Source organism: Sphaeramia orbicularis, chromosome 8 (assembly GCF_902148855.1).
Source record: "Sphaeramia orbicularis chromosome 8, fSphaOr1.1, whole genome shotgun sequence".
NCBI lineage: Eukaryota > Metazoa > Chordata > Actinopteri > Kurtiformes > Apogonidae > Sphaeramia > Sphaeramia orbicularis.
The window spans coordinates 55,068,302-55,089,586 of NC_043964.1; the positions used below are offsets into that span (position 1 = coordinate 55,068,302).

A 21,285-nucleotide genomic window follows, 5' to 3' on the forward strand; every position below is an offset into this window, starting at 1 on the left:
TGAATACAAAAGAAATACAGAGAATTAATGCAGAAATATCAAACACAATAAATACATCCATCTAATAGTTTTACTGAAGCTCTGGAAACATTTGAAGAACATTTATATTTGACATGATTCAAAATGAGTTTATTTGAGTAGATAAGGAATTGTTTTATGTTGATGAAGGGTTCATTTATTAATTAATGACCAATTTATTTATTTTTCTTATCAATGAAAGAGGGCACTTTTCAGTTAATATGTTGCACAAAATTTACTTTAAAATGTGCTATTTTTTAATATATTACAGTTAAATACATGTTGTTTGTTTACAAAGTGTTGTAAATATAAACAGAAAACTTTGGCACAGGAACACATTTGGACTCTTTTTTTTTTTCCTCAGTCAAATATGCTGAAAAGAGAGGTAGGGGTACTTGAATTAAAAAAAAGTCTATTTCAGGGGTACTCCGCTGTAAAAAAAGTCTATTTCGGGGGATACGCCACTGTAAAAAGTCTATTTTAGGGGGTAGTCCGCTGTAAAAAAAGCTTATCTCAGGGGATACTCCACTGTAAAAAGTCTATTTTAGGGGGTACTCCGCTGTAAAAACGTCTATTTTAGGGGGTGCTCTGCTGTAAAAACATCTATTTTAGGGGGTACTCCTCTGTAAAAAGTCTATTTCAGGGGTACTCCGCTGTAAAAAAAAAAGTCTATTCCAGGGAGTACTCCGCTGTAAAAAAGTCTATTCCAGGGGTACTCAGCTGTAAAAAGTCTTTTCCAGGGGTACTCCATTGTAAAAAAAGTCTATTTCAGGGGTACTCCGCTGTAAAAAGTCTATTTCAGTGGGTACTCCACTGTAAAAAAGTCTATTTTGGGGGATACTCCTCCGCTGTAAAAAGTCTATTTCAGGGGTACTCTGCTGTAATAAAGTCTATTTCAGGGGTACTCCGCTGTAAAAAAAACAAAAGTCTATTCCAGGGGTACTCCACTGTAAAAAGTCTATTTCAAGGGTACTCCACTGTAAAAAGTCTATTTCAGGGATAGTCCACTGTAAAAAGTTGAGAACCACTGACCTAACTCATTCACAAATGTCCAGCAGTCTGTGGAGCCGTTGAATCCAGGTGTTTGTGTTCTAACAGGGCTCTGGGATGCAAAACAGTATGGACTGATGTCAGAATAGAGTTTTATATTATGGGATAGATATCAGTGCATGGGTTCGTTTCAGCTCAATTACAAATTTTTCCAAAATCCCCCAGAAATGGTTTGAACTGAATTTATATCAACATTGATTTTTTTTTTTTTTTTTGTCTCCATGACTCTGATTTTAAATTTTCGTCCTCCTTTCCTGTATTTTACACCAATTATTGACATGGATTGATAGGATTAGTGGATCAACAGGAATTAAACAGTTTAGATCAGTAGATGGTTTAGGTTAAAGGCGGACATTTGGGTCTGTAAGGGTTAAAGGCGGACGTTTGGGTCTGTAAGGGTTAAAGGCGGACGTTTGGGTCTGTAAGGGTTAAAGGCGGACATTTGGGTCTGTAAGGGTTAAAGGTGGACGTTTGGGTCTGTAAGGGTTAAAGGCGGTCGTTTGGGTCTGTAAGGGTTAAAGGTGGACGTTTGGGTCTGTAAGGGTTAAAGGCGGACGTTTGGGTCTGTAAGGGTGAAAGGAGGACGTTTGGGTCTTTAAGGGTGAAAGGCGGTCGTTTGGGTCTGTAAGGGTTAAAGGCGGACGTTTGGGTCTGTAAGGGTTAAAGGTGGATCTTTGGGACTTTAAGCGTTAAAGGTGGACGTTTGGGTCTTTAAGGGTGAAAGGTGGACGTTTGGGTCTTTAAGGGTGAAAGGTGGACGTTTGGGTCTTTAAGGGTGAAAGGAGGACATTTGGGTCTTTAAGGGTGAAAGGCGGTCGTTTGGGTCTGTAAGGGTGAAAGGTGGATCTTTGGGACTTTAAGGGTTAAAGGTGGATCTTTGGGACTTTAAGGGTTAAAGGTGGACGTTTGGGTCTTTAAGGGTGAAAGGAGGACGTTTGGGTCTGTAAGGGTGAAAGGTGGATCTTTGGGTCTTTAAGGCTTAAAGGCGGATGTTTGGGACTTTAAGGGTTAAAGGTGGATCTTTGGGGGTTTAAGGGTTAAAGGGAACACGCATACAGTATGTGATTTCAGTCCTGTTTTCCAGACACCTCCAGAAAACCGAAAAAGGGAGAGCGGGAGAGTCGGATGTACGCTTTCACCAGCCGAAGCAAAATGGAGACTGATATCAAGAACGGCCGCTACCTGGAACACGGAGAGTACGACGGCAGCTTATACGGGATCAAGATGGACTCCATCCACGAGGTGGTGGAAGCAGGACGAGTCTGCATCCTGGACGCCAACCCTCAGGTACATCAGACACATTAAAGCCAGTCAGTCGGTCGTTCTGGACCAGTTCTCCCAGTTGGCTCAGTTCATGTCAAGGATTCATGGACCCTTTTAAAAACACGATGTTAAAATCCTGTAAGTTCAGGGACCCTTTCACCATCTGAATTCAAGTCAAGTCAAATTTCATCATTAATGTGTGTGTAGTATAAACTGCACAAACTACCTAATTGTCATTGGAATGGGTTGAAGTTTGTACTCAAAGTAATGTCACAAATTTAAATAAATGATCAAATAAATTAAATAAATACCTGAATAAAGGCCAGATCCACCAAAGTGAACATCAGTGTCATGAATTAAAGTTTCTCCGGTCATTTCTCAAATAGGCTCATTTTTTAGTTTAAGAACTCTATTTTATGGAACTGTTTACAAACTTTGAGAATTCAAAGGTTCTGTCCAATCCAGTTATTAGTGCAGTATGCTCTGTTATTATCTGTATATGTCACTGACTATAGACTATAATATGTTCGTTCAAGAAAAGTTCAGGATCAGATTTGTACTGTTTTAGTTCCAGTCAGTCTGTTACTGTGATACTGAACAAAGGTCCAAACTGCTGTCCCCATGTCCCAGTCCCCACCTGTCCCCCTGTCCCAGTCCCCACCTGTCCCCCTGTCCCAGTCCCCACCTGTCTCAGTCCCCACCTGTCCCCCTGTCCCAGTCCCCACCTGTCCCAGTCCCCACCTGTCCCCCTGTCCCAGTCCCCACCTGTCTCAGTCCCCACCTGTCCCCCTGTCCCAGTCCCCACCTGTCCCAGTCCCCACCTGTCCCCCTGTCTCAGTCCCCACCTGTCCCAGTCCCCACCTGTCCCCTGTCCCAGTCCCCACCTGTCTCAGTCCCCACCTGTCTCAGTCCCCACCTGTCCCCTGTCCCAGTCCCCACCTGTCCCAGTCCCCACCTGTCCCCTGTCCCAGTCCCCACCTGTCTCAGTCCCCACCTGTCTCAGTCCCCACCTGTCCCCTGTCCCAGTCCCCACCTGTCCCAGTCCCCACCTGTCTCAGTCCCCACCTGTCCCAGTCCCCACCTGTCTCAGTCCCCACCTGTCTCAGTCCCCACCTGTCCCCCTGTCTCAGTCCCCACTTGTCCCAGTCCCCACCTGTCCCCTGTCCCAGTCCCCACCTGTCCCCCTGTCCCAGTCCCCACTTGTCCCAGTCCCCACCTGTCCCCTGTCCCCACCTGTCTCAGTCCCCACCTGTCCCAGTCCCCACCTGTCCCCCTGTCCCAGTCCCCACCTGTCTCAGTCCCCACCTGTCCCAGTCCCCACTTGTCTCAGTCCCCACCTGTCCCCCTGTCCCAGTCCCCACTTGTCCCAGTCCCCACCTGTCCCCTGTCCCAGTCCCCACCTGTCCCTCTGTCCCAGTCCCCACCTGTCCCCGTGTCCCAGTCCCCACCTGTCTCAGTCCCCACCTGTCCCCCTGTCTCAGTCCCCACTTGTCCCAGTCCCCACCTGTCCCCTGTCCCAGTCCCCACCTGTCCCCGTGTCCCAGTCCCCACCTGTCCCAGTCCCCACCTGTCCCCCTGTCCCAGTCCCCACCTGTCTCAGTCCCCACCTGTCTCAGTCCCCACCTGTCCCCTGTCTCAGTCCCCACCTGTCCCCCTGTCCCAGTCCCCACCTGTCTCAGTCCCCACCTGTCCCCCTGTCTCAGTCCCCACTTGTCCCAGTCCCCACCTGTCCCCTGTCCCAGTCTCCACCTGTCCCTCTGTCCCAGTCCCCACCTGTCCCCGTGTCCCAGTCCCCACCTGTCCCAGTCCCCACCTGTCCCAGTCCCCACCTGTCCCCCTGTCCCCACAGATTTGTGTCCATCCAAACTGATCATTTCCTCAGTTTGATCTAATGTTGATCCAGTTGTAGTTTTTCATCAGATCTAAAACCCTGTGTTTCATTTCAGGTGCATGTATGATGAGAACAGCATGTTTAATGCATTTAAATAAAGTCAATAAAATCAGGTTCATTTTCAGTCAAACACCAGGAACTAAATGTTCTTAGTGTCGGTTTGTCCCATGTGTCATGTGACCGTTCTTACTCAGACCTGTTCATACATGGATGAAACAGATCAGTTTAGTTTAAACACAGACACTATTGGACAGGACATGTGTCCCCATGTCTCTGCTGGATCTGGTCCATAAAGAATGTGGAACCTCCTTAACATGTCCACTAGTTTTCCCTTCTGGTCAGAATATGAACTGTAACACCAGGTTTCCATGTGGGCTGACTGTCTTTGACCACTGGAGTTGGTTCCTGAGTGTCTTCAATGGCACATCACTGCTCCTAGTGTGTGCTATGAGCTAAGGCTAATGCTAACGCTAATGCTAGTTAATCTTAACCTTTAACCATCACCATCTCTCTCAGTAGCTCAGTCCATATTTTTTCAGTCTTAAAGCCAATATGTTTAATAAACAAACAAACTTTAAACATGTTTCAAACCTCATCAGGTGAACAGTTCAGATGGTTCAAGGTTTCATCTGGAAAGAACTAGAGACCCACACAAGATTTATATTATGACTGTTACAGTATGGTCCTTTATCAAGAAATTTAAGAGTGACTGTTAGGGTCAGGGTTAGGGTCAGGGTTAGTTTTAGGGGTAGGGTCAGGGTCTGGGTTAGAGTCAGGCTTAGTTTTAGGGCCAGGGTCAGGGTTAGGGTCAAGGTCTGGGTCAGGGTTACGGTCAGGATCAGGGTTAGTTTTAGGGGTAGGTCCAGGGTCTGGGTCTGGGTCTGGGTCAGGGCCAGGGTCAGGGTCTGGGTCAGGGTTAGTTTTAGGGTCTGGGTCACTGGGTCAGGGCCAGGGTCTGGGTCTGGGTCTGGGTCCGGGCCAGGGTCAGGGCCAGGGCCAGGGCCAGGGTCAGGGTCAGGGTCAGGGTCTGGGTCTGGGTCCGGGCCAGGGTCAGGGCCAGGGCCAGGGTCAGGGTTAGGGTCAGGGTCTGGGTCTGGGTCCGGGCCAGGGTCAGGGCCAGGGCCAGGGTCAGGGTCAGGGTCTGGGTCTGGGTCCGGGCCAGGGTCAGGGCCAGGGCCAGGGTCAGGGTCAGGGTCTGGGTCTGGGTCCGGGCCAGGGTCAGGGCCAGGGCCAGGGTCAGGGTCAGGGTCAGGGTCTGGGTCTGGGTCAGGGTTAGTTTTAAGGTCAGGGTCTGGAAGCTGCAGCTCCATTCCTTCATTCCTTCACTCATCCATCCATCCATTCATTCATTCGGTCGGTCGGTCGGTGTCATGTGCCTTCCTTGAGGAGGTGTCGTCACAAAGCATCCCGTTGTCTGTCCCTCATCAGGAATCTCCAGACATTTATCTGAGTATGTAAGACCGTCTTTCACATCTAATGTGTGGAAATTGAACAAACCAAACTATATTTGTGTGTGATTTTGTCAATGAACCCTGTTGTGCGTCCACTTTAGTCTCTTAAAGTGTTGCGGACCTCGGAGTTCCTGCCCTACGTGGTCTTTCTTCAGTCTCCAGACTTCGAGGTGCTCAAAGCCATGAACCACTCTGCTGTGGAGGCCGGCGTCGTCACCAAGACGCTGACAGTAAGACCAGTGTCCTTGTGTTGTCCTCTGCCGTCCGTCTGTCCTCTGAACTAAAGGACTCCTCTGGTTCTGTTCCTCAGGATGAAGAGCTGCATCGAACGTGCAACGACAGCGCCAAAATCCAAGTGGCCTACGGTCACTACTTCGACCTGACCATCGTCAACGGCAACCTGGACGAGACCTACCGCACCGTCAAAGCCGCCCTGGAAACAGTGTCCAAAAACCCCCAGTGGGTCCCGGTCACCTGGGTTTTCTAAGAACAGGACCAAGGACCCCACTGTTCTAAACGGACGGTCTTATCGTTTTGTCTTTCAATCACAAAACGGGATCAGTTCTGGTTTATTTTCTTAAAGTGTGTTAATAGAGCGAAGAGATGAAAGGAAGATGGGACAAGAAAGAACGAGTGTAAGGCAACAAAACAAGGAGGGGTTTTATGGAAAAGTCCAACGATGTGTTGAATGTCAGTAATTCCAAACGTTCCATGGGCACAAACAGAACTGTGTGTGGAAGCATGTGACCCTGGACACGTTTTTGTACATCTACATGTCAATTATTGGTGCCATTACTGATGACCATCAGCAGACTGTCACTGTTTACATTTCATTTAGTCAGTCGGTGGTCATGGTCACAGAGGCTGAACCTGAGAATCCCACCAGACAAACGGTCTTCAGAGCGTGTCTGTGGTTCGTCAGAGCCAACATTTTAGTCGCAGTGTGAAGCATTAATAATAGTGAAGCTGCTGAAGAGGTGGGTTTCCTCTGGTTCTCACAGTGTTGGAATTCCACTCCACAGTAGTCGCTTTTCCATCCGACATCTGTGCAAAACTGTACCCATATTTACCTCCACCAGGAGGTACTGTGATCACTTTGCTTTGTGTGTGTGTGTGTGTGTGTGTTTGTTTGTTTGTCAGCAACTTTAGTGTAAAACTCTTCCACCCATCTTTCCCAGATCTTCCCCACAGATAGGCCTAGGCCCTGGGACCAACCCAGTACATTTTAGGCCAAGTAGGCCAAAGTTCAAGGTCACAGCAAGGTCACAACATCTACAGTTTTCCATCTGTCATCACTGAGACATTTTCCAAAATTCATAAAAAATTCCAATCGACTCCGATTCTCCTCCAGTTGGATCCACCTGTAGCTTAGAACAGTATCTTGTATGTGGAACTAAATTGTCCACATCCACTGTGGAATGTGGACTCTGTGGACATTTACACTGGACACTGAAAATCCCATTTCCCACACATTTAAAATTAGAACTCAAATATTGATGTGAATTGAATCTAATTGGACAGACACATGACTGGGACCAGATTCAACTGTTTGTGTGTATGGAACAACCTGGAAACTGTGGAATTTAAACAGAAACAGTCGGTCCACACATGCAGTGTTCAGGATGTTTGGTGGAGGTTTGAGTTCTGAACACTTGTTACTAAATGTGTTCTAAACAGAAGTGTGTTGGTGTGGGTGTGTCCTTTCAGTCCCTGCTGTTCTGCTGAGGTGGGTTCTTGTGGTAGATGTCAGTGTCAGTCCTTCCATAAACAGGAACAGAATGTGTGTTGGTTTGAATCTAGAATCCTCCTCCATCTACGACTAAATTCTAAACTGATGTGGTTTCCTGCTGTGTCCACACACACACACACACACACACACACACACACACACACAGAGGTTTGGGTTAAAACTCTTCTTTTTCTTTTTCTAACATCCGTCAACATATTTATTCATTTTTTTATTCACATGACTCTAGTTGCACATAAAGGTCTTTCCATTACAGTTTTGCACCATATACCAATTTCAGTACAAAAACCACGTCTACAAAAACTTTTCATCAAGAAATGAGAGATTTGGCAAAATTGTTTTTCCATTTGGCAAATTTTTATGCACAAGTTATATTCACGCAATTTTCATCTGCACAAAATTTTGACAAAACAGAAGTGTGTAACATCAGTTTTTCCATTAAATCACAAATGCGATGATTTGTTTATTTATTATTGTGAGATGACATGAGACATCATTCCATAAACATGATGACGAACGTAAATATAGTGTTCATTTACAGATATGTCTGGGATTCTGTATTTACCCTCTGTCTGCGACTAAATTCTAAACTGATGTGATGTCCTGCTGTGTCCACACACACACACACACACACACACACACACACACACACAGGTTTTGGGTTCAGCTCTTCTCCTGTTCTAACATCCACCAACATGTTTTTTGTTTTTCTTCCTTCATGTGACTCCAGTTGCACAAAAAGGTCTTTCCATTACAGTTTTGCACAATACACCAGTTTCCCTACGAAAAACCACCTCTAACAAGAACAAAAACCTTTCATCAAGAAATGAGAGATTTGGTGAAATTGTTATTTTTCCATTGGGCAAATTTTTATACACAAGTTATATTCATGCAGTTTAAGTGTCGGTGGAAAAGCGACTATTGTGACGGAACGCAGACGTCGACAGCACACGTCCTCTTTTATCTGTCCTCTGTTTGGAACGACGGCTGCTTCTCTGGTTCCACTCATAGACCCAAAAACACAGAGCCAACATACGAACATACGACAGAACCTCCGTTCAGGATCCAACATGGACAGAGCTGGTGCATACCTTCACTTTCTGTTTACTGCAGGTTTGTTTACATCAAACTATTTCAGTGGGATTTTTTTAAAACTATCACATTCAAAAAGGTTGAATGGAAATGTACGGAAGAGGATTAGAGCCACTGGAAAAAAAACAAAACAAAGTCCAATATATGTATGTATGTGTGTGTGTATATATATGTCAGGGTAGAGACTGCGATCTGGTAGGATCGGCGATTCTACCAGTAGAGACTCCGATCGTTGTCTCTACTCTGATCGGAGTCTCTACTGGTAGAAACTCCGATCTTACCAATAGAATTGCCAAATGCAAAGTTAATGTTGAAATTCCAAAGGTTTTGAGAAAATTGTTGTCATTTTATATTTCACAAATGGTTTTAATATTTGGTGCTTTCCATAAATTATTTATATATTATGTGAGCGTGCTGAGACTAACTAAAAAGTCCAGATGTGGGTTAGGGTTAGGGTTAGGGTTAGGTAGGATCAGAGTTTCTACCAGTAGAGACTCTGATCGGAGTTTCTACTGGTAGAATCGCCGATCCTACCAGATCGCAGTCTCTACCCTGACATATATATATATGTATATGTATATATATATATATATATATATATATATATATATATATATATATATATATATATATGTATGTATAATTATATAATTATTATTATTCTGAGATAAAAGTCAGAATTCTGACTTTAAATTTTTTAATATTGTTCTGAGATTAAAATCAGAATTCTAAGATAAAAAAAAAGTCTAAATTCAGATATTTTCTTCAAAATTCTGACTTTAATTTCAGAATTCTGACTTTAATCTCGGAATTCTGACTGTTTTAAATTTTTTGTTTTTAATTACTATTGTTCTGAGAAAGTCAGAATTCTGAAAAGAAGTCAAAATTTGGACTTTTTTCTCAGAATTCTGACTTTTTACTCAGAATTCTGACTGTTTTCAATTTATTGTTTTTAATTACTACTGTTCTGAGAAAGTCAGAATTCTGAAGAAAAAAAAAAAGTCAAAATTTGGAGTTTTTTCTCAGAATTCTGACTTTAATCTCGGAATTCTGACTTTTTGCTCAGAATTCTGACTTTCTCAGAACAATAGTAATTAAAAACAATACATTTAAAACAGTCAGAATTCTGACTTTTTGCTCAGAATTCTGACTGTTTTAAATGTATTGTTTTTAATTACTATTGTTCTGAGAAAGTCAGAATTCTGAAAAAAAGTCAAAATTTGGACTTTTTTCCTCAGAATTCTGACTTTAATCTTGGAATTCTGAGTTTTTTCTTAGAATTCTGACTTTACTCTTGGAAGTCTGACTTTTCTCAGAATTCTGTTTTAAATTTTTTATTATTATTATTGTTCTGAGATAAGTCAGAATTCTATGAAAAATTCTAAATTCTGACTTTAATCTTGGAATTCTGACTTTTCTCAGAATTCCAACTTTTTACTTTTTTTTCTCAGAATAATAACAATAGACAGTATATATATATATATATATATATATATATATATATACACACACACACACCAGTCCAGACCATGTGTGGCAGGAACACCACATACCTGTGGTCTGATGGGAACCGGTGTTTGTCCATGTGCTCCGCTGGCTTCGTTACCGTCACATTAAACTGAACCTCGTTTATTCGCTGCAGATCCACCGTGTTCGTCCGTGGGCCAGATGTGAAGACGTTCCTGTTCAGTGTTTACTGTCCGTTCCATTTGGGTGACAGCAGCCTCGACCTTTGACCTCTGACCATGTAAATGTTTTCAGTTTATCCGTGAATCAGAGTGAACATTTGTGCCATATTTGAAGACGTTCTGTTCAGCGTTCCTGGGATGTTTTCATTTCCAATAAACCCTCTGTTTTATGGATGATGTCATTTGTCAACTGTCTGTAGATGGAAAGTCTGTGGGTGTTCCTGTTAAACTGGTTCTAAAAACAGGACGGGGTTAAACATTCAAACCAGACGGAGGCTAATGTTAGGAAGCAGGTTTGGAATTAAAAAGACATATTTACTGAGATAAAAGAGAAACTATTTTTCAGATAAAAAGCATTTTTATTTGATGCCTTCAAAAATCTGCATGTAACGCAGTAAAAAGGACACGAAAATTACACACTACTATTTATATAAATATCTTCTTATTCTCTCACAGGTATATTTCAGGAATTGAAGTAAATATTTAAGGCAGAGTGTTTGACAAAAAGGACGGCTGTTGAAAAATCACTGGAGATGTATTTGTCTTTAACCGTGTAAAGCCTGAACCAGTAAATCTGACAGAAAATTCCAGTTCTTTGGAACTGGAGCCTTTATCGGTCCTTCTGAACAAACAAAAGAAAATGTTTTCAAATATCAAGTTCCATATATGAGATTAAATTTTTAGTTTTTTGACACTTAATTTCTACTAGTCATTTTACCATTTGTTACACAAAATATAGACAGAACAGAACAGAACAAACAACATTCGGCAGTAAGTACCATTACTATTCAAAAGCAAAAATAACAGCTGGCACAGTCACGCAGCAGCGGTTATTCTGTCCAATCAAATCTGAGCTGCAGGTCTCACTATGTAAAAAACCCCACATTCATTTTCTTTAACCCTTTCATGCACAGCGGTCACTCCAGTGGTCAGTCCAGTGGTCAGTTCTTCTCCAGCTGTTCTCTTGTATATTCATGGTTTTGTTGTTTCAGTTCCATATCAGACAACACAGTGGACGCTTATGCACCATCCCATAATAATACACTGACATTCATACTGTTACTGTAACTATGCAGTTCTTGATAAACCTGATCTGTAGCCACATATTTGAGTGTAAATCAATTGCTAATTGTTATTAGGCTGTAATTAAGAGTTTGTTTTTGTTTTTTTTAAACAAGAAGTTGTGTTTTGTTGTTTTTTGCGTATTGTTTGAGTGCATAATAACTACTATTATAGTTTGTTAAAATGTGAGAAAACATCAGATTAGCAACATTAAAAAACATTTATTTCATAGTTTTCACACAGTATGACAGTAAATACATATTTCTTTGCTTCAAAAATTAAACGCATTGTGTCCAGCTGAGTGGACATTTTTGTAACTTCACAAAAAATAGGTTCATTAAAAAAAAAAAAAAAAAAAAAAATCACTTTTTTTTTTTTATTCCTAAAGTGGAATAAAAACACTCAGGAAAAAAACAAAATCTTGATTAAGGTTCTCATAATTCGTGCATAAAAGGGTTAAAAAAAACTCATCCATGAGATTCAGTTTTGTATCATATTTGATACATTGGGTCTCAATGCTCAAATATTATTATGATTGAACAAACAAAAACATAATCTAACACAAACATGTCTAATACACAGTTAAGTCCTTTTGTAAATGGTCCCAGTTCTTCCTCTTTTATCCCAGTCTTGTAGTGTCACTGAAGGCCTCTGCTGAATGAACTCCTCCCCCTGGTGGATGATCTGTGCATTACATGGATCTAATTGTTTACATCAGGTTTTTCAAGACAAAAAATATCACACTGATCATGTAGAATCCGTGTATCATTCGTTCATTCGTTTTTCAATTTAAAATCAAAAAACAAAAAATGATTTGTTTTTTTGTTTTTCATTTTCAAACCCAGAATGAAAAATGGATAACGGTTCGTTTTTACATTTCCTGATTTTATGCTCAAATGAAAAATGGAAAAAACGGATAACGACCGTTTAATCCAATTTTGCTATTTTCAGTATAGTTCAGCTGTCTGACCCGGAAGTAGTCGTAACTATGGAAAAAATAAACAAGCGGAATCATGGCCGGACTGGAGGAATATGCTACACTTAAGCAGCTGTTTGATTCAGAAGCGTATTGCATTCATACAAAAAAATTAATTCTTCTCTATTTTTCTGAATTAACGAGATAAACAGCTGCTTAATTATAGCAAAATATTCCTCCAGTTCGGCCATGTGTCCGCTTGTTTATTTTTTCCATAGTATATTCCATATTTTTTCTCTTCACAGAAGAGAAGAGAAAAACCACAAAAATACAACAGAACCACAAATGACAGAATCCAGACCCGTAACCCTTAACACCTCCCACCCCAAGAGTTTAACACACCGCTGCAGAGTTAAATTCTATTCTGTCTGGGACGGTGGGTTTAACAGTCTAGACCACAGGTGTCAAACCTGCGGCCCAGGGGCCAAATCCGGCCCACCAAAGGCTCCAGTCCGGCCCTGGGGATGAATCTGTGAAATGTAAAAGTTACACTGAAGATATGAACAGTCAAGGATGTTCGAATCATTTCAGGTCTTTTCAGTCTCAAGTGGGTCAGAACCAGTAAAATACTATCAAAATAACCGATAAATAATGAAAACTGTACATTTTTCTATTTGTTGTAGTGTAAAAAAAAAAAAAAAGTAAAATTACATTAAAATGTTTACATTTACAGACTAGCTTTTTACAAAAAATGTGAATAACCTGAAATTTCTTGAACAGAAGTCTGTGGAATTGGACCAATATTCTGCCTGTTATTAAATGTTTGGTGTATTTGTAGATCCACTGTGATCTGTACGTTATAATGCACATGTATAAATGATAAACTGAGGCGTAATATTGTTCAAATCGCACTTATTTTTCTTCAGAATTTTCAGGTTGTTCATATTTGTTCATGTTGTGTTCAAGTACGGTTCATATGAAAACATTTTCATTATGGAATTGGACTTTTTTTCACTCAAAAACAGAGAAAAATCTTTGGAGTTGACATTATTTATAAGTTCTTATCATATTATTGATATTATTTGACTGGTGCGGCCCACTTCAGATCAGATTAGGCTGAAAGTGGAACTGAACTAACATGACTTTGACAGTCCTGCTCTAGATCAACATGTGGACAAAGCATCTGCCGTAACATGATGTGCTCCTTTCTTAGGGCAGGTGTGTAAACTGAAGTCCTGGAGTACAGAGCAGCGCATTAGCCTTTGGTTTGCACATGTGTGACAGGAACACTCAAAGGTTATGGTCAGTAAATACCTGTACAGGCTGACAACTACAACCACTATATACTTCAAACTGTTCTAATGCAAGAAGTAGAGCCAGGTAGGGCGGTCCAAAAACTTTTTTTTCAGATTCTCTGGATTCGAACCCTGCATTTGGTTCCAGATCTGGCCAAATTACTTCGGTCCAAATTTGATGCAAATTAATTAATATTTAGCGGTGTCACAGACAGGTGCAGACTGTTCTATATACCAGAACAGAACTAACCAAATGAATAAAGCAGATTAGGCAAAGGCAAGTTTATTTATATACCACATTTCAGCAACAAGGCAATTCAAGGTGCTTCACACAGGACACTGAAATAAAAAGAAACATTTAAAACATCATAAAAGAAACATGTAAAAGGCAATTAAAAACAGCAAGGAAGAAAACACATAAAATCCAAAAAAAATAAAAACACACACATATTAACCCTTTCATGTACAGTGGTCACTCCACTGGTCACTCCAGTGGTCACTCCACTGGTCAGTTCTTCTCCAGCTGTTCTCTTGTACATTCATGGGTTTAGTTGTTTTAGTTTCATATCAGCCAACACAGTGGACACTGATGCACCATCCCATAATAATCCACTGACATTCAGACCATTACTGTAACTGTGCTGTTCTAGATAAACCTGATCTGCACTGACATGTTTAAGTGTAAATCAATTATTTGTTAGGAAGTTGTTTTTGTTTGTTTTTTTTGCATATTATCTCCATGAAGTGAGTAATTACTAGCATTAGAATATGTTCAAATGGGAGAAAATATCAGATTAACAGCATTTAAAAAAATTTGATTTCATTGTTTTCATCTCATTTTCTGATATTGGGTTTTAAACATATGTTTCTTTACTTCAAAAATTAAAATCATGGATATTTTTGTAACTCCATAGGGAAAAAAACTTGATCACATTGTTTTTTTCATGCCTAAGGAGGAATAAAAACACTGAAGGAAAAAATCTTGACTAAGGTTCTCACAATTCATGCATGAAAGGGTTAAAGTAAGAGTTGTAGTGCAGAGTTCGAAAAGAGAAGATACAATTTAAAAAGTCCAAATCCTTTTAGTCAGCGGCAGCAGTGAACAGCTGAGTCTGGAACCAGAACCAGAACCCAGTGAACAGCTGGGTCTGGAACCAGAACCAGAACCAGAACCCAGTGAACAGCTGAGTCTGGAACCAGAACCAGAACCCAGTGAACAGCTGAGTCTGGAACCAGAACCAGAACCCAGTGAACAGCTGAGTCTGGAACCAGAACCAGAACCAGAACCCAGTGAACAGCTGAGTCTGGAACCAGAACCAGAACTCAGTGAACAGCTGAGTCTGGAACCAGAACCAGAACCAGAACCCAGTGAACAGCTGAGTCTGGAACCAGAACCAGAACCCAGTGAACAGCTGAGTCTGGAACCAGAACCAGAACCAGAACCCAGTGAACAGCTGAGTCTGAAACCAGAACCAGAACTCAGTGAACAGCTGAGTCTGGAACCAGAACCAGAACCAGAACCCAGTGAACAGCTGAGTCTGGAACCAGAACCAGAACCCAGTGAACAGCTGGGTCTGGAACCAGAACCAGAACCAGAACCCAGTGAACAGCTGAGTCTGGAACCAGAACCAGAACCCAGTGAACAGGTGGGTCTGGAACCAGAACCAGAACCAGAACCCAGTGAACAGCTGAGTCTGGAACCAGAACCAGAACCCAGTGAACAGCTGAGTCTGGAACCAGAACCAGAACCCTAACCCAGTGAACAGCTGAGTCTGGAACCAGAACCAGAACTCAGTGAACAGCTGAGTCTGGAACCAGAACCAGAACCCAGTGAACAGGTGGGTCTGGAACCAGAACCAGAACTCAGTGAACAGCTGAGTCTGGAACCAGAACCAGAACCAGAACCCAGTGAACAGCTGAGTCTGGAACCAGAACCAGAACTCAGTGAACAGCTGAGTCTGGAACCAGAACCAGAACCCAGTGAACAGCTGGGTCTGGAACCAGAACCAGAACCAGAACCCAGTGAACAGCTGAGTCTGGAACCAGAACCAGAACCCAGTGAACAGCTGGGTCTGGAACCAGAACCAGAACCAGAACCCAGTGAACAGCTGAGTCTGGAACCAGAACCAGAACCCAGTGAACAGCTGGGTCTGGAACCAGAACCAGAACCAGAACCCAGTGAACAGCTGAGTCTGGAACCAGAACCAGAACCAGAACCCAGTGAACAGCTGAGTCTGGAACCAGAACCAGAACTCAGTGAACAGCTGAGTCTGGAACCAGAACCAGAACCAGAACCCAGTGAACAGCTGAGTCTGGAACCAGAACCAGAACCCAGTGAACAGCTGAGTCTGGAACCAGAACCAGAACCAGAACCCAGTGAACAGCTGAGTCTGGAACCAGAACCAGAACTCAGTGAACAGCTGAGTCTGGAACCAGAACCAGAACCCAGTGAACAGCTGAGTCTGGAACCAGAACCAGAACCCAGTGAACAGCTGGGTCTGGAACCAGAACCAGAACCAGAACCCAGTGAACAGCTGAGTCTGGAACCAGAACCAGAACCCAGTGAACAGGTGGGTCTGGAACCAGAACCAGAACTCAGTGAACAGCTGAGTCTGGAACCAGAACCAGAACCCAGTGAACAGCTGAGTCTGAAACCAGAACCAGAACTCAGTGAACAGCTGAGTCTGGAACCAGAACCAGAACCAGAACCCAGTGAACAGCTGAGTCTGGAACCAGAACCAGAACCCAGTGAACAGCTGGGTCTGGAACCAGAACCAGAACCAGAACCCAGTGAACAGCTGAGTCTGGAACCAGAACCAGAACCCAGTGAACAGGTGGGTCTGGAACCAGAACCAGAACCAGAACCCAGTGAACAGCTGAGTCTGGAACCAGAACCAGAACCCAGTGAACAGCTGAGTCTGGAACCAGAACCAGAACCCTAACCCAGTGAACAGCTGAGTCTGGAACCAGAACCAGAACTCAGTGAACAGCTGAGTCTGGAACCAGAACCAGAACCCAGTGAACAGGTGGGTCTGGAACCAGAACCAGAACTCAGTGAACAGCTGAGTCTGGAACCAGAACCAGAACCAGAACCCAGTGAACAGCTGAGTCTGGAACCAGAACCAGAACTCAGTGAACAGCTGAGTCTGGAACCAGAACCAGAACCCAGTGAACAGCTGGGTCTGGAACCAGAACCAGAACCAGAACCCAGTGAACAGCTGAGTCTGGAACCAGAACCAGAACCCAGTGAACAGCTGGGTCTGGAACCAGAACCAGAACCAGAACCCAGTGAACAGCTGAGTCTGGAACCAGAACCAGAACCCAGTGAACAGCTGGGTCTGGAACCAGAACCAGAACCAGAACCCAGTGAACAGCTGAGTCTGGAACCAGAACCAGAACCAGAACCCAGTGAACAGCTGAGTCTGGAACCAGAACCAGAACTCAGTGAACAGCTGAGTCTGGAACCAGAACCAGAACCAGAACCCAGTGAACAGCTGAGTCTGGAACCAGAACCAGAACCCAGTGAACAGCTGAGTCTGGAACCAGAACCAGAACCAGAACCCAGTGAACAGCTGAGTCTGGAACCAGAACCAGAACTCAGTGAACAGCTGAGTCTGGAACCAGAACCAGAACCCAGTGAACAGCTGAGTCTGGAACCAGAACCAGAACCCAGTGAACAGCTGGGTCTGGAACCAGAACCAGAACCAGAACCCAGTGAACAGCTGAGTCTGGAACCAGAACCAGAACCCAGTGAACAGGTGGGTCTGGAACCAGAACCAGAACCAGAACCCAGTGAACAGCTGAGTCTGGAACCAGAACCAGAACCCAGTGAACAGCTGGGTCTGGAACCAGAACCAGAACCAGAACCCAGTGAACAGCTGAGTCTGGAACCAGAACCAGAACCCAGTGAACAGCTGAGTCTGGAACCAGAACCAGAACCAGAACCCAGTGAACAGCTGAGTCTGGAACCAGAACCAGAACTCAGTGAACAGCTGAGTCTGGAACCAGAACCAGAACCAGAACCCAGTGAACAGCTGAGTCTGGAACCAGAACCAGAACCCAGTGAACAGCTGAGTCTGGAACCAGAACCAGAACCAGAACCCAGTGAACAGCTGAGTCTGAAACCAGAACCAGAACTCAGTGAACAGCTGAGTCTGGAACCAGAACCAGAACCAGAACCCAGTGAACAGCTGAGTCTGGAACCAGAACCAGAACCCAGTGAACAGCTGGGTCTGGAACCAGAACCAGAACCAGAACCCAGTGAACAGCTGAGTCTGGAACCAGAACCAGAACCCAGTGAACAGCTGAGTCTGGAACCAGAACCAGAACCCTAACCCAGTGAACAGCTGAGTCTGGAACCAGAACCAGAACTCAGTGAACAGCTGAGTCTGGAACCAGAACCAGAACCCAGTGAACAGGTGGGTCTGGAACCAGAACCAGAACTCAGTGAACAGCTGAGTCTGGAACCAGAACCAGAACCAGAACCCAGTGAACAGCTGAGTCTGGAACCAGAACCAGAACTCAGTGAACAGCTGAGTCTGGAACCAGAACCAGAACCCAGTGAACAGCTGGGTCTGGAACCAGAACCAGAACCAGAACCCAGTGAACAGCTGAGTCTGGAACCAGAACCAGAACCCAGTGAACAGCTGGGTCTGGAACCAGAACCAGAACCAGAACCCAGTGAACAGCTGAGTCTGGAACCAGAACCAGAACCCAGTGAACAGCTGGGTCTGGAACCAGAACCAGAACCAGAACCCAGTGAACAGCTGAGTCTGGAACCAGAACCAGAACCCAGTGAACAGCTGAGTCTGGAACCAGAACCAGAACCAGAACCCAGTGAACAGCTGAGTCTGGAACCAGAACCAGAACTCAGTGAACAGCTGAGTCTGGAACCAGAACCAGAACCAGAACCCAGTGAACAGCTGAGTCTGGAACCAGAACCAGAACCCAGTGAACAGCTGAGTCTGGAACCAGAACCAGAACCAGAACCCAGTGAACAGCTGAGTCTGGAACCAGAACCAGAACTCAGTGAACAGCTGAGTCTGGAACCAGAACCAGAACCCAGTGAACAGCTGAGTCTGGAACCAGAACCAGAACCCAGTGAACAGCTGGGTCTGGAACCAGAACCAGAACCAGAACCCAGTGAACAGCTGAGTCTGGAACCAGAACCAGAACCCAGTGAACAGGTGGGTCTGGAACCAGAACCAGAACCAGAACCCAGTGAACAGCTGAGTCTGGAACCAGAACCAGAACCCAGTGAACAGCTGAGTCTGGAACCAGAACCAGAACCCTAACCCAGTGAACAGCTGAGTCTGGAACCAGAACCAGAACTCAGTGAACAGCTGAGTCTGGAACCAGAACCAGAACCCAGTGAACAGCTGGGTCTGGAACCAGAACCAGAACCCAGTGAACAGGTGGGTCTGGAACCAGAACCAGAACTCAGTGAACAGCTGAGTCTGGAACCAGAACCAGAACCAGAACCCAGTGAACAGCTGAGTCTGGAACCAGAACCAGAACTCAGTGAACAGCTGAGTCTGGAACCAGAACCAGAACCCAGTGAACAGCTGGGTCTGGAACCAGAACCAGAACCAGAACCCAGTGAACAGCTGAGTCTGGAACCAGAACCAGAACCCAGTGAACAGCTGGGTCTGGAACCAGAACCAGAACCCAGTGAACAGCTGAGTCTGGAACCAGAACCAGAACCCAGTGAACAGCTGGGTCTGGAACCAGAACCAGAACCAGAACCCAGTGAACAGCTGAGTCTGGAACCAGAACCAGAACCCAGTGAACAGGTGGGTCTGGAACCAGAACCAGAACCCAGTGAACAGCTGAGTCTGGAACCAGAACCAGAACCCTAACCCAGTGAACAGCTGAGTCTGGAACCAGAACCAGAACTCAGTGAACAGCTGGGTCTGGAACCAGAACCAGAACCCAGTGAACAGCTGAGTCTGGAACCAGAACCAGAACCCAGTGAACAGGTGGGTCTGGAACCAGAACCAGAACTCAGTGAACAGCTGAGTCTGGAACCAGAACCAGAACTCAGTGAACAGCTGAGTCTGGAACCAGAACCAGAACCCAGTGAACAGCTGGGTCTGGAACCAGAACCAGAACCAGAACCCAGTGAACAGCTGAGTCTGGAACCAGAACCAGAACCCAGTGAACAGCTGGGTCTGGAACCAGAACCAGAACCCAGTGAACAGGTGGGTCTGGAACCAGAACCCAGTGAACAGCTGGGTCTGGAACCAGAACCAGAACCAGAACCCAGTGAACAGCTGAGTCTGGAACCAGAACCAGAACCCAGTGAACAGGTGATTCTGGAACCAGAACCAGAACCCAGTGAACAGTTGGGTCTGGAACCAGAACCAGAACCAGAACCCAGTGAACAGCTGAGTCTGGAACCTGAACCAGAACCCAGTGAACAGCTGGGTCTGGAACCAGAACCAGAACCAGAACCCAGTGAACAGCTGAGTCTGGAACCAGAACCAGAACCCAGTGAACAGGTGGGTCTGGAACCAGAACCCAGTGAACAGCTGAGTCTGGAACCAGAACCAGAACCCAGTGAACAGGTGGGTCTGGAACCAGAACCAGAACCCAGTGAACAGCTGGGTCTGGAACCAGAACCAGAACCAGAACCCAGTGAACAGCTGAGTCTGGAACCAGAACCAGAACCCAGTGAACAGGTGGGTCTGGAACCAGAACCAGAACCCAGTGAACAGCTGGGTCTGGAACCAGAACCAGAACCAGAACCCAGTGAACAGCTGAGTCTGGAACCAGAACCAGAACCCAGTGAACAGGTGAGTCTGGAACCAGAACCCTAACCCAGTGAACAGGTGAGTCTGGAACCAGAACCAGAACCCAGTGAACAGGTGGGTCTGGAACCAGAACCCTAACCCAGTGAACAGCTGAGTCTGGAACCAGAACCAGAACCAGAACCCAGTGAACAGCTGAGTCTGGAACCAGAACCAGAACCCAGTGAACAGGTGGGTCTGGAACCAGAACCCTAACCCAGTGAACAGGTGAGTCTGGAACCAGAACCAGAACCCAGTGAACAGCTGGGTCTGGAACCAGAACCCTAACCCAGTGAACAGGTGAGTCTGGAACCAGAACCAGAACCCAGAGAACAGGTGGGTCTGGAACCAGAACCAGAACCCAGTGAACAGCTGAATCTGGAACCAGAACCAGAACCCAGTGAACAGGTGGGTCTGGAACCTGGACTGAACAGAACTCAGACTCAGATCTGATATTTTCTGGTCGTTTGTTCCAGATCTACGGAGCATAGAACCTGAACGCTGATTCTCCAGGTTTAGTTCTGACTTTGGAACCCAGAGCAGACCTGCACCAGACCACCTGAGCGGTCTGGAGGGTTCAGACTGGACTAGAAGGTCTCTGATGGATTTTGGGCCTAAACATTCAGTGCTTTATATGCTAGTAAGAATTTGAAAGTCTGTTCTCTGAGAGATTAGAATAATTTGTCATTTTTTTCTCCAAATCAAACTGACACTCACATAAAAATGTTCCTTAGAAAGTCCAGGAACCACTGTTGGTTTACTGAAATGACCAAAACTGTTCCTGTGTTCTTTAAAACTTGTTGCCAGTACTGTTTGGGATCTGCATTTGTTGTTCGTCTACAGTTGAAGTCTGGAATAAGCTCCGCCCCTCTGTCAGTGACATCACTGACAGCTTTAGTGGAACGCCCAGTTTCCTCCTCCTTCTGAAAGTCTGCATCATCAGCCCAGTCTACTGGAGGAACTGTTCAGAACGTTTGTGGCAGATCCAAAGGTTCAACAAACACATGGTGCTGGTGGAGACAGA

General features: G+C 44.7%; 1 protein-coding gene and 1 long non-coding RNA gene across 3 annotated transcripts in view; both read left to right on the forward strand.

The window, feature by feature from the left end:
* The window catches only part of LOC115423520 (MAGUK p55 subfamily member 2-like), a 38,536-nt gene extending 31,730 nt beyond the window's left edge, over positions 1 to 6,806 (forward strand). For both annotated transcript variants that reach the window (XM_030140374.1, XM_030140375.1), the window contains exons 12-14: positions 2,153 to 2,355; positions 5,775 to 5,903; positions 5,984 to 6,806. In XM_030140374.1, coding sequence (XP_029996234.1) covers positions 2,153 to 2,355; positions 5,775 to 5,903; positions 5,984 to 6,160 — 509 coding nt within the window. In that variant the 3' untranslated portion in view covers positions 6,161 to 6,806. The remainder of the gene's footprint in view (positions 1 to 2,152; positions 2,356 to 5,774; positions 5,904 to 5,983) is intronic.
* An 886-nt stretch (positions 6,807 to 7,692) lies between these two features.
* Positions 7,693 to 10,374, forward strand: LOC115423538 (uncharacterized). Its single transcript, XR_003935980.1, has 2 exons — positions 7,693 to 8,533; positions 10,155 to 10,374. It is a non-coding gene; the product is annotated as an uncharacterized LOC115423538 (long non-coding RNA).
* Positions 10,375 to 21,285: the final 10,911 nt, after the last annotated feature.